Source organism: Oryx dammah, unplaced genomic scaffold, assembly GCF_014754425.2.
Source record: "Oryx dammah isolate SB20612 unplaced genomic scaffold, SCBI_Odam_1.1 HiC_scaffold_11050, whole genome shotgun sequence".
NCBI classification, from domain to species: domain Eukaryota; kingdom Metazoa; phylum Chordata; class Mammalia; order Artiodactyla; family Bovidae; genus Oryx; species Oryx dammah.
Window position 1 is genome coordinate 11,070,161 of NW_024080444.1, and position 14,100 is coordinate 11,084,260.

The following is a 14,100-nucleotide window of genomic DNA, read 5'->3' on the forward strand; positions in this document are numbered from 1 at the left end:
CAACAGAAGGGATCAGCAGAACTTCCTGTAATGATGTAAATATTCTATATTTGCTTGGTCTAACAGACAGCCACTAAGCTACATCAGGCTATTTAACATTTAGGTGTAAAGAGGCAACTGAGATTTCATAGTAATCCAAATCTATGCCCCCAATCACTAATCCCAAAGAAGGTGAAGCTGAATGGTTCTATGATGACCTACAAGAACTTTTAGAACTAACACCAAAAAAAAAAAAAAAAAAAAGATGTCCTTTTCATCATAGGACACTGGAATGCAAAAGTAGGAAGTCAAGAGATACTTGGAGTAACAGGCAAGTTTGACCTTGGACTACAGAATGAAGCAGGGCAAAGGCTAACAGAGTTTTGCCAAGAGAACGCACTGGTCACAAGCAAACACCCTCTTCTAACAACACAAGAGACAACTGTACACATGGACATCACCAGAAGGCCAGTACTGAAAACAGACTGATTAGACTCTTTGCCGCCAAAGATGGAGAAGCTCTATACAGTCAGCAAAAACAAGATGGGGAGCTGACTGTAGCTCAGATCATGAACTCCTTATTGCTAAATTCAGACTTAAATTGAAGAAAGTAATGAAAACCACTAAGCCATTCAGGTATGATCTAAATCAAATCCCTTACGATTATACAGTGGAAGTGACAAATAGAAACAGAAGATATTAAGAAGAGGTGGCAACAATACACAAAAGATCTTCATGACCCAGATAACCACGATGGTGTGATCACTCACCTAGAACCAGACATCCTGGAATGTGAAGTCAAGTGCGCCTTAGGAAGCATCACTATGAACAAAGCTAGTGAAAGTGACTGAATTCCAATTAAGCTAGTTCAAATCCTAAACAATGATGCTTTGAAAGTGCGGCACTCAACATGCCAGCATATTTGGAAAACTCAGCTGTGGCCACAGGACAGGAAAAGGTCAATTTTCATTCCAATTCCAAAGAAAGGCAATGCCAAACTACTGTACAATTGCACTCATCTCATAGGCTAGCAAAGTAATGCTCAAAATTCTCCCAGTGAGGCTTCTATAGTATGTGAACCAAGAATGTCCAGATGTTCAAGCTGGATTTCAAAAAGGCAGAGGAACCAAAGATCAAACTGCCAACATCCGTTGGATCACAGAAATACAAGAAAGTTCCAGAAAAACATATACTTCTGCTTTACTGACTTTAAAGCCTTTGTCTGTATGGATCACAACAAACTGTGGAAAATTCTTAGAGAGATGGGAATACCAGACCACCTTACCTGCCTCCTGAGAAATCTGTATGCAGGTCAAGAAGCAACCGTTAGAACCAGCCATGGAACAATGGACTGGTTCCAAATTGAGAAAGAAGTACATCAAAGCTGCATATTGCCATCCTACTTATTTAACTTATATGAAGAAAATCATGCAAGATGCCGGGCTGGATGAGGCACGAGCTGAAATCAACACTGCTAGGAGAAACAGAATAACCTCAGATATGCTGATGACACCATCCTCATGGCAGAAAATAGAGGAACTAAAGAGCTTCTTGATGAAAGTGAAAGAGGAGAGTAAAAAAGCTGGCTTAAAACCCAACATTCAAAAAATGAAGATCATGGTATCCAGTCACATCACTTCATGGCAAATAGATGGGAAACTGGAAATAGCGACAGACTTCATTTTCTTGGGCTCCAAAATCTCTGCAGATGGTGACTGCAGCCATGAAATTAAAGGACGATTGCTCCTTGGAAGAAAAGCTATGACCAACCTAGACAGCATATTAAAAAGTAGAAACATTACTTTGCTAACAAAGGTCCGTCTAGTCGAAGCTATGGTTATTCCAGTAGTCATGTATGGATGTGAAAGTTGGACCATAAAGAAACATGAGTGCTGAAGAACTGATGTTTTTGATTTGTGGTGTTGGAGAAGATTCGAGAGTCCCTTGGACTGCAAGGAGACCAAACCAGTCAATCCTAAAGGAAATCAGTCCTGAATATCATTGGAAGGACTGATGCTGAAGCTCCAATATTTGGGCCACCTGATGTGAAGAAATGATTTATTGGTAAGACCTTGATGTTGGGAAAGAGTGAAGGCAAGAGGAGAAGGGGAAGACGGAAGATGAGGTGGCTGGATGGCACCGCCAACTTGATGGATATGAGTTTGAGCAATCTCCAGGAGGTTGTGATGCACTGGGAAGCCGGGCATGCTGCAGTCCACGGGGTCGCAAAGAGTCAGACAACTGAGTGACTAAACTGACTGAGGCAACTAAGAAATGTTTTGATATGCTTTTAGTTTCATTTAAATAGCTATCGTACTGGATATCACAGTATGGATAAAAAAGAAACAGGGCTAGAAAACACAATCAGAATACACAGCATCCTGTTCTTGCCAGCTGCAGCAAAAACTCTTTAGGAAATAAAAACAATGCAACCTTTAAAAGCTATGCAATAAGTGATAAAAACTTAAACTAATTTCTATTTTTGGCTATATAGCAAATTTGATAGCTGGATTGACTCTCCACACGGCAACAAGTAAAATATTAAACAGAATACTTAAATATTTCAAAATATTAAAAAACACTGGGAGGTAAGTGAATGTACAAACTGCTGTTGCCCTGAATTTTTCTGCCAAAACCTAGAGACCTGACTTTCACCTGTGACAACTCTCAGCATATGAGGGACAGAAGATAAAACTCAGAGCTTGGCCAAGAGGGGGAATAGAAGATACCCATGTAATGCTGAGAATACAATTCCATGTTCAAGGGAGAGTGAGAAATAAACTCTACCACACAGAAGGTGAAAAAAAATAGCAAGGAGCACTTTCCTGTTTTTGCCCATGGTATTGAATGGAAAATAAAGAAGTTTCCCTGAGAATCTGCAACCACAAGCCAGTCCTCAGGCTCATCTATAATCTGTGTAACTTATAGGATTCAAAAGAGAAAAAAATCTCAAACAGAGAATATAATGCAAAGGCTTCAAGACTAACGTAGTTTTCCCAGGTGACTGGAAGAAACAAACAGATATCCTCTCAGCAAAAACTCATTTCAATCTAGTTTCTGCTTTCCTGACCAGAAAACATATATACACTTTCTTTCCTCCTTTCTTCTTGACTCAAGAAGTAATGCTTGGGCCTTAGAAGTTAACCTGTGATCATGAAAGAAAAGGCCAAATGAATGCCAATGGCAGCTTACCTTTGGATTTCTTGCCATTATAGAGAATAAATACTATTTGTTTAAGGGATAGTAAGTTGGGTTTTCTGTTAGTTTCAGTCAAAAACATTTCCAGTAATAACAGATTTTACACTTACTCCAGTGGACAGAATTCATCTAAGAGTCACAAAGGGAGTTCCGAGAGAGATTTTTTTGTTTTATTCACTATTGTGTACCAGCATTTAGAACAATGTCTGGCCTATAGTATGTACTCAATAATTACTTGTTGAATGACTAAATGGAAATGAAGGCATAAAATAATAGAGGCAATGAAATTAGGAAAGAGTCTAAAGCAAAGCCCAGACAAGCAACATAGAGGCTACGACTAAGTGAGGGTAAAGAAAACTAAATGGAAGAGATAAAAGAGGTCTCCCAGGAGACTCCAGTAGAAATCCTTAAGTCAGAATTGCTGTTACATGTTTTAATAATACTTGGCCTTTGGCATCCATCATCTAATTCAAATCAAAAGTCACTACACATATTATCTGTAATTAAGAAGAAAGAAAAAAAAAAAGAGGACTCACCAGGATACTGTTTTGCTGTTAACTCTAGTTTATGAGACAACTGCATGGCTCCAGTGGTGTTATCTATTGTATAAACCTGTACAGAACCACTGTGAAAATCAAAAAGACTTTCAGTGTAAAAAGACAAATACAAATACAAAAAACATGACTATGGAAATATGTTCTGCTGATAGGAGTGTAAACTAGAACACAACCATTTTGTAAATAATTTAGTCATCTCATAATCTGAAACAAATGCATATTCTATAGTCTAGTGATTTCACCTATAGAAATACCCCAGAAATATCCTTGTCTTTGTGACATATACAATGCTCATCATAAGACTGTTAAGTGCAAAGAAATGCCAACCATCCACATGTCCAGCAATGACAAAGGGAAGAGAAACTGTGGTATATTCATATAATAGTATACCATATAGTACTAAAAATGAATTTTTGTCCTATACCTTAAAATGGACAGCATATCTCTCTACCCACCCATCTATCTATATCTATATAAATAGTATAATTTCATTTCTATACTGTGAAAAACGTCCAAAACATTGTAGTGAAATACATTTGTGGTAAAAATACACAAAGATATAAAGGAAATTTGGTGGCAATTAGGTTAGTCTGAATATGAATGAGTTTTAGAACTTATTGAGGATTTATCATTAATTTACCCATGCATTTGATTAAAGATTGTGTTCTATGTTAAGAGAAAATGAGTTAGGAAGGGACTGGGAGACATGATTAGGAAGTAGGAGTGATAAAATTTATATTGGCTAGCAAAGTTGTATTCCTTGACCAAGCTGTGAAAAGATGGATGCTTATATGATAATTATTTGTAAAACTGTGACTATCTTGATTACACACTTCCCCATTTGTTTTTATTTTATAATATGAAAATTACAAAGGGTATTATAAGTTCTATGTCAATAAATTTGACAGTGTATATGAAAGAAACCAATTCCTAGAAAAATATAACTTGCCAAAATGACTGAGGAAGAGACAGAAAAATCTGAATCTTCCATAAGGCTATTTTAAAAATGAACTGGCATTCAATTTTACTTTGAAAACCTTCATTATTTGAATCAAGGCAAGAAAATGATTTTACAAATTGAGCTTTAAATTTGCTTGTTAACTAAGGCACACTCACTAATTTAAAGGCAAGTCAACACTGATGTCTCAAAAAGAAAGGATTAGAGGCTTCCCTGGTGGCTCAGAGGTAAAGAATCCACCTGCAGGAGACACAGGTTTGATCTCCAGTCCAGGAGGCTTCCACACACTGCTAAGCAACTAAGCCCATGTCCCGTAACTGTAGAGCTCAGGAGCCAAGCCCACATGCCACAACTATTGAAACTTGTGTCCCCTAGAGCCTGTGCTCCACAACCTGCAATGAGAAGTCCAGTGGCCCCCACTCACCACAACTAGGGAAAATCCTGCACAGCAACTGAAGACCCAGCACAGCTGAAAATAAATAAAACCTCTCCTGATGTTATTTAAAATAAAGAACCTAAATTTTAACTGATTTACCCTTAACTTGTGATTCAATTTCCTACCACTAAAAAAAAGCTCACAAATTAAAACACCTGATCTCCAAAATCTGCCCTTTATATTTGCTTGCTTCAATTAAAATACTTTTACATTTTATATTAAGGTTGATTCATAAATTATAAAAGGCACAACAAAGTTCCTAAGTGTGTTAATAAGAACATCTTATGTTTTTTAAAAAAATTATTTTGGGCAGTAAGTGGTAAAATACAGGCATCTACATTTATTACCTCGCACAACCAAATGCCATCAGTCGATACTTGTTATTTACTGCTACACAAGTTCCATCGATAACATCTTGTGGCCAAACTCCATGAAGCTGCTAAAATTAAGAGACTTAGTTAAGATTTAAAATGGGTTCTCCAAATATACTTCAATTAACATAATTCCCCTTCAGTAAACATAATTTCATAAGGTTTTATATGGTTCTTTATATGGTTTCATCTGGATAGGAAAACATCCCATCAAGACTACCATCTGGATTTTTTTCCCTTAAAATCTCCATTTCATTAACTGGTTTAATAAATATTTCCAGATGAGCTCAGTCTAGTGCTAATTCATTTATAAAACACTAAAAGATGGATATCTGATCTCTAAATTCAAATTAACTGAAGACAATTTTCCTATTAAAAAGTAAACCTCTTGATGGTAGAAACTGCATCTAACTTGCTCACTATTCTTCTTCTTCTCACTTAGCACACAGTGTTTTACTTTCCCAATCAATGGGAATTAGTCAATTTTATTTGGTCTATCTCATCTCTTGAGAAACCTGTATGGGGGTCAAGAAGTAACAGTTAGAACCCTGTACGGAATAACTGAATGGTTTGAGATAGAGAAAGGAGTACGACAAGGCTGTTTATTGTCACCCTGTTTATTTAACTTATACACAGAGCACATCATGTGAAATGCCAGGCTGGATGAATTACAAGCTGGAATCAAGACTGTCAGGAGAAATATCAACAATCTCAGATATGCGGATGACACCACTCTAATGGCAGAAAGCAAAGAGGAACTAAACAGCCTCTTGATGAAGGTAAAGGAGTAGAGTGAAAAAGTCAGCTTAAAACTCAATATTACAAAAACCTAAGATCATGGCATCCAGTCTCATCACTTCATGGCAAATAGAAGGGGAAAAGGTGGAAGCAGTGACATATTTCTTCTTCTTAGGCTCTAAAATCACTGCAGATGGTGATTGCAGCTATGAAATTAGAAGATGACTGCTCCTTGGTAGGAGAGCCATGACAAACCTAGTCAATATGTTAAAAAGCAAAGACAACACTATGCCAACAAAGGTCCCTACAGTCAAGGCTATGGTCTTTTCAATAGTGATGTACCGATGTGAGAGCTGGACAATAAAGAAGGCTGAGTGCTGAAGAATTGATGCTTTGAATTGTGGTGCTGGAGAAGACTCTTAAGAGTCCCTTGGAAAGCAAGGAGATCAAACCAGTCAATCTTAAAGGAAATCAATCCTGAATACTCTTTGGAAGGACTGGTGCTGAAACTGAAACTCCAATACTATGGCTACTTGATGCAAACAGCTGACTCACTGGAAAAGACCCTGATGCTGGCACAGACTGAAGGGAAAAGGAGAAGAGGGTGACAGAGGATGAGATGGTTGGATGGCATCACTGATTCAATGGATGTGATTTTCGGCAAACTCCAGGAGATGGTGAGGGACAAGGAAGCCTGGTGTGCTGCAGTCCATAGGGTCTTGAAGAGTTGGACATGACTCAGGGGCTGAACAACAACGACATTCTTTAGAAGTGATTAATGATTTGTCATTTGCTTACTATTCTCTTTTACTCCTTTGTTTTATAGTATAATAGCATGGCATATGGCAGCCTAACATTACATCTCAGATCTACCACTCACTGGTAAAAATGACTTTGTGATATTTTCAAGCTTCAGTTTTCCTTTCTGTAAATTACCTCTTAGAGTGTTTTGAAGTTTAAGTGGGAGTAGATATATTCAATACATGTAAGGAATGCTGCTAAAGCTGAAACTCCAATACTGTGGCCACCTCATGTGAAGGGTTGACTCATTGGAAAAGACTCTGGTGCTTGGAGGGATTGGGGGCAGGAGAAGAAGGGGATGACAGAGGATGAGATGGCTGGATGGCATCACCGACTCGATGGACATGAGTTTGAGTGAATTCCAGGAGATGGTGATGGACAGGGAGGCCTGGCGTGCTGCGATTCATGGAGTCGCAAAGAGTCGGACATGACTGAGCGATTGAACTGAACTCACTTTATAATGCCTGGAATTCAACAAGTTAAATAAGCTTCAATGAATGAATGATATTATTATTAAGCTTTATATGCTACTTAATTTTGAATACAGACACAGAATAGATTCAACTCTCCTGTCTGTTTTTATTTGTCAAATCAAGGGCATCTTAGATCATAAATTCTAAGGTAAAGGTCACCATGACTGCTAGTTTAGTAAGCACAAAATTTAGCACACTACAATACAGCACTTTACTTTTGGATTATCACAACAGTAAACATTAGATGATCTGATATAATTAAGTTGTTCAAAATATAATACTATAGATTTTTTAAAATTCCTAAATAAACTATATAATCTACTATCTAAATATGAAATGTTTGCTTCTTTGTAGGAGTTTTATTTACTTTAATAATAAAACTATACATTACTTCAAATAGAAAATGGCAAAAGACAGCAATGAACATTATTTCTTTGGACTACTGTCTAAACTGGAATTCATTCATTCATCCCTACCATAAAAGTCTTCCAGGCACCCACTATTCACCAGATGCTGCTCTAGATACTGGGGATACTGCAGATATTCAAACATACCAAAATCCTCAGCTGTATCCCTGCCTTACATTTGTTAAAAGACTGACAAGTTTAAAAAATTGTACAGTATTACACAGAAAGTTGGTAAATGCTACAAAAAAAAAAAATAAAACAGTTATGGAGAGGAGAGTGTATAGGGGAGGGATGTAATATTAAACTATTTTCCCTATGATGAAGGTGCCTCTCGAGGAAAGTACTGAGAGAGACAGAGCAACAGAAAGGCCCTGTCATAGCAGCATTTCTGGCATGTTCAAAGATAAAAGAAACTTGTGCGGCTGGAGTGGAGTGGAATAAGGGAAGAAGTAGTAAAGGAGGTAACGGATGAAACAGTAGGCCAGATTTATAAGGCTTTGAAAGCCACCATGAGATCTTTGACTTTTCTCCATTTCATATATGGGGAGTCATTGGAAGAGTCTTTAATTTTTTAACCCTATTATGAATTATGATACATTAAAGACAAATACCAAAACCAAAAATGTACATCATAGTAATATCACAAAGGAAACACTTGTGAAATTACCACTCAGCTAGGAATTACCAGTACCCAAAAGTCTCCCAATAGTGTCACTCCTGATCAGTATACCCTCACCTGAACCACAGAAGTAACCAATATCCAGACTTACATGGTAATCACTTTCTTTTCCTTTAAACTATTAACACTTAAACACGCACTCATACAAACTCTAATTCAGAGCTGCCTAGGTTTTAAGATTTCCTTCTGCTTTATGTAAAATAGAATCACAGCACATACTTTTTTGTGTCTGGCTGTTTCCACTGAATATTTTTGTAAGATTCATCCATGTTGTTGCATACAGCCTTGTTTGCTCATTTTAGCTCACTGGGCCTCTGGCCTCCCCTAGCCTCTTAATTCCTTACTGTTTTGTTAGCTCTCCAAAGCCTTTAAGCACATTAAAAAAATTATTTTTTCTCCAGCTTTTCTAGTTGACCTCAGCAGGTTTTGTCCTAAAACTCTAGTCCTACTAAAGGGTTCTAAGCAGAGGAGTGGCATAGTCTAACATATTTTAATAGATGTGGTCTACCGTATTTTTACAGTGTATACTCTAAGTTATACATAGTGTGTGTATATATATATATGATGTGTATATAGATGTGTATACTGTATAGTGGCTGTAAATTTGTACAGCCATTATAGAATGCCAAACAGGGGTTCTTATAAGGCACTTAAATAATGTCTAATATAAATACACCATTAGAGTATTTCCCAATTACCAGTAATACATATGCAATGTTTTCATGTAACTTATATTTTCTACTTATAACTTCCTTAATAATGTCCATCTACTTTTCATTATTTAAATCCTTAAATTATTAGAAAATTTTCTTTAACCAAATACTAATTAAAGCTGATATTCAGAAATGAATTACCTTCCAGTTCTAACATGTTTATTTTTAGGAAATAAATTTAAATCCAAAACATATGTCAACAAAATGAAAAGGGAGTCTACTGAATGGGAGAAAATATTTGCAGATCACATATTTGACAAAAGGTTATATTCAACATATATAAAGAACTCATGTATTTAATAGCAAAAAAATTGATTAAAAAAATGGGCAGATGATCTGAACAGACATTTCTCTAAAGAACACATAAGGATGCCCAAAAAGTACCTGAAAAGATGCTCAACACCACTAATATCAGAGAAACGCACATCAAAACCACAATGAGATGTTACCTCACACCTGTCAGAATGGCTATTATCAAAAAGACAAGAAATACTTAAGTGTTGGGACAGTGGGAGAAAAAGGAACCCTTATGCACTCCTGATGGCAATGTAAATGTGTACAGCCACACATCTCCATGTTCAACAGCAATGTAAATGTGTACAGCCACACATCTCCATGTTCAATGGCAATATAAATGTGTACAGCTACATAACTCCATGTTCAATGCAGCACTGTTTATAGAAGCCAAAATATGGAGACACTTAAGTGTTCACTGATGGATGAATGGATAGAGAAAATCTGGTATATGTACATACATGCACACAAAACGGAATACAGTTGACTCATACAACATGAGGGTTAGGGGTACCTATCCCCCACAGTAGAAAATACACACACAACTTTACAGCTGGCCCTCCATATCCATGGGTCTGCATCTGGATTCAATTAATTGCAGATTACAGAGTATTACAGTGTGTATTTATTGAAAAAAATCCAGGTGTCAGTGGACCTGTGCAGTTCAAATCTACAGTGTTCAAGGGTCAACTGTATTTAGCCATAAGGAAGAATGAAATCTTGCCTTTTGCAACATGCTGAATGAAGTAAATTAGATGAGAAAGCTGATACCATATAGAAAAATACGCCCTTAAAAACTTAAAATTCTTTCCAGTTAGAGAGGCTGAACATGAATATTTAGTTTCTCTGACTCTTAAAACCCCAAATGTGTCAGTTGGCAAGGAAAGAATGGGAGAGGAGGTAGTATCAGAAAATTTTGTAAGCTGGGAAGCAAGGGTATGAGTAGAGTCCTTAACTAGCAGTAAGGAACACTTTGAAAAACAGTCAAATTTGCATTACAGGTTACACAAAGGGCTTGGGGAATTAAAATGTCTCTCAAAAGCTGAACTAAAAGCAGCAGGACTGGTTCAAAGACTGTTTATTCAATAGCTGGATCTGCTTAGGTTACCTCCCACTCTGAGCAGCTAAGGAATATTCTACCTCCACTCCAAGAGAAAACTGAATTTCTTCTTTAGAGAAAAACAAGACAAAAATCTCAGCGGTCTCTAAACAACACTGAAAATAGGGATACGTGGGAGTTTACTTCCTGAATTTGGAATCTCTAGTCTAACTCTTTCATAACTCAAAATCCCAAAATACCGGGCCAGCCAGGTACATCATCTTTGGAGAAGACTGGATAAGGCGTGAGGAGGAAAAAAATAACTCAGTTAGCTCACGTTATGAAGAGCACAGTCAACCAAACCCACCAAATCCCACACAGCCTTTAGTGAGTCTAAATTTTTATTCTGGGTCTTTGTCACAACCAAATTCATAATTAACTAATCAAATATTTACCATTAACTCTGAAAGGATCTAAGAGTAAAGGAATATAGGGAATCCATAAGATGATGATGAGGGACAGCCCCAACATGCAGCCTGCGTGCAATCCATCCAGAAGAATACAAGAGAAATTTCAAGACGACGAAACAAATACTAATATAATCAAAATCACATTATCTATATTGGAATGATGAGAACTTACAGACGTTGTGGGACCAGGAAAGAGGGAAGTAAATGGTCATTTTCCACAACGGCAAGTCAATAAACACAGCCTGAAAACCAAAAACTAAAGGAATACTCAGAGTAGTGGAGATAAACAGCAAAATAATCAATAAAGGAGTAAAAAGTAGTTGCCTCTGAGAATGAACACTGGGCATGAAGAGAGGAAAGGAACGATCATTTTTCATTAACATGTCAAAAGACTTCCTTGTTTATGTATAGTTAAGACTTCTTTGTCTGTTTATGCTAGTTGTATGTATAGCTTTGATTAAAAAAAATTAACAACCACTCCTAAAATCTTAAATAAGGAAAACTGGAGGGGGATTTAATGAAGATTAAAATTAATAAATGCAAAATTGAAAAACAAACATTGAAAGTAAATCCTACCTCTGCAGTAAATCTACTTGACACTGGTGTAATGAATCCCACTTTACCATCGTTAAACACAACAGCAAATCCATCAAGTGTGGCACAGTATTCCATGTCTCTAATGTGCACATCTGCAAAACCCAGGAATGAACCTGCTGATGAAAAAGTTAAGTATTTGAAACATGAATATAAATAAATTAATTCTCTTACACTTTTGCTTGCAAACCATGTAAGAACAGTTAAAAGGTCAAAATTTAAAGACCTAACAACACTGAACAGTTAAACTACTCCTTCCTACACACACACACACACACACACACTCAACTCACTCTCCTTTTCTTCCCTTGCATAATTAATTTCAAAGTAGAAAAATCAATGTTCATCCATAGAAAATATCTGACTGTATTATATAAAATATTAAACTCCTTGTTCTATCTCATGTAAAAAGTATTACTACCTCTAGATGTCTGCAGGTCTACTGAAAAGGGTACTGTACAAAGATTAATAGCTTTCCTCCCATTTGTCATTCCTTCCCAGTGAATAAGATGAAGAAGTCCATCAGAAGTAGCAACCAGGAGATCTTCCAGCACAGACTGCAAACTGTAGGGAAGCAATAAGCAATTTATCAGTTATCTTTTAAGAAAAACATACTGGGAAAGCAATGAATATAACTGCTCTGGATAATATTGAAGCAAAGATCATGAAACCACTTATAAAACTGCCATTTATCAACAATTTCACTATACAGTAGTTTATCTATGTATAATTCAATCTAGATCAGAAATTTTGGGGGGGGGGAAGACCATAGTTGCTATTATTACAAACCTGACAGACTGAGTTTAAAAACCAGACACACTGAAATGACAGATTAGAAGATGGAAGGATAAGTGAAGCTAAGAAAGCAGAGGCAGAGAAACCATAAAAATGAACTAATGATAGAATAACAGTCTAGAGCTAGGGACCGTAGTGGTACCCATTCTCTACCCCTGTCCAAGAGAACTTTCACCAGTGATGGAGATATTCTGTTATCCATACTACTGAACACAGTGGCCATTAGCCATGTGTGGTGACTGCACATTTGACATACTGAACGAGTGTAACAAAAACACTAAATTTTAAGTTTATTTTATCTACAATTAACATTTAAGTCACTTCATTTGACTAGTGGCTACTGTCATGGAAAACACAGTTCCAGACCACAATATTTCTAAGGTATCACAGAATCTCATGTTAGGTCTGGGCTCTGTGGCAGGCGCTATGCTTGTCGAAGATTGAAAGGTGAAGAAATATATAGTTTCTCCCTCCAGAAGACCTCTCAGGTAACTAAGTACTGAAAATAAATTATGTAGTATGATCTCAGCATTTATTGATACTTGCAAAGAGCTTTAATAATTACAGTTTCCAGGGCAATAAATGCCTAATATGCTTACTCCTATAATGCCAAGCCTGGGGGGCAGTGTTATTTACATCTGGTACCAAATGTTTATGGGAAGAAGGTCAAGAGTGAGGAATAATCCAAGTGAAGCTACAAAGATACTGGCAGAAAGAAAGAAAGAGAACCAATGGAAACTTGGCATCAGGAAAGCCAAGGGAATAGTGAAAGTCAAAGTGTTAGTCGCTCAATCGTGTTTGACTCTTTGCGACCCCATGAACTATAGCCTGCCAGGCACCCAGGACTTCCCAGGCAAGAATACTGGAGTGGGTTGCCATTTCCTTCTCCAGGGAATACTCCTGACCCAGGGATTGGACCAAGGTCTCCTGCATTGCAAGCAGACTCTTTACCGTCTGAGCTACCAGGGAAGCTCTCAAGAGTATCAAATGCTATTAAAAAAATTGAGTATAAGAAAGAATGAAAAATGTATGTCTAATATACACTATTATATACTGTTAAATTAGCTTTCATACTTAAGAGGTTAAAAGTTTATTTCAGAAATATTTTGATTCATAACAGTGAAAAGAATGTTTTTCAATGTTTTCTTTAACCTTCAATTCTTTGGAGTCCAATGACTTATTCTACTATGTATTTCAGATAATTCACAATTTACTGTATTTTCTTCCCAACTATAAAAATATTTTAAAAGATTATCCCCTTACTGAGCTCCATCTCTTGAACTTCAGAGCATTTGTAATCAATTACAATTTCCAGTTTAAAGAAAGTTCATCTTTTAAAATATTATATATTCTTTTATTTCAAATTTATATTTTAATGGTACAATTTATGTGTAGCATGTGGTGGCTAGAATATAAAAACTTTATGTTTTAGAGCTGCTACTGCAAGGAGATCAAACCAGTCAATCTTAAAGGAAATGAACCCTGAATATTCATTGGAAAGGCTGATGCTGAAGCTCCAATACTTCAAGCACCTGAAGTGAAGAGCCGACTCACTGGAAAAGATCCTGATGCTGGGAAAGACTGATGGTAAAAGGAGA

General features: G+C 36.7%; 1 protein-coding gene across 1 annotated transcript in view; it reads right to left on the bottom strand.

The window, feature by feature from the left end:
- LOC120860222 (guanine nucleotide exchange factor subunit RIC1-like) overlaps nucleotides 1-14,100 on the bottom strand; it is a 140,785-nt gene that overhangs the window by 33,049 nt on the left and 93,636 nt on the right. Inside the window, exons 5-8 of the mRNA XM_040236005.1 lie at nucleotides 12,129-12,271; nucleotides 11,690-11,826; nucleotides 5,476-5,567; nucleotides 3,714-3,802 (exon numbers count right to left, since the gene is read on the bottom strand). Coding sequence (XP_040091939.1) covers nucleotides 3,714-3,802; nucleotides 5,476-5,567; nucleotides 11,690-11,826; nucleotides 12,129-12,271 — 461 coding nt within the window. The remainder of the gene's footprint in view (nucleotides 1-3,713; nucleotides 3,803-5,475; nucleotides 5,568-11,689; nucleotides 11,827-12,128; nucleotides 12,272-14,100) is intronic.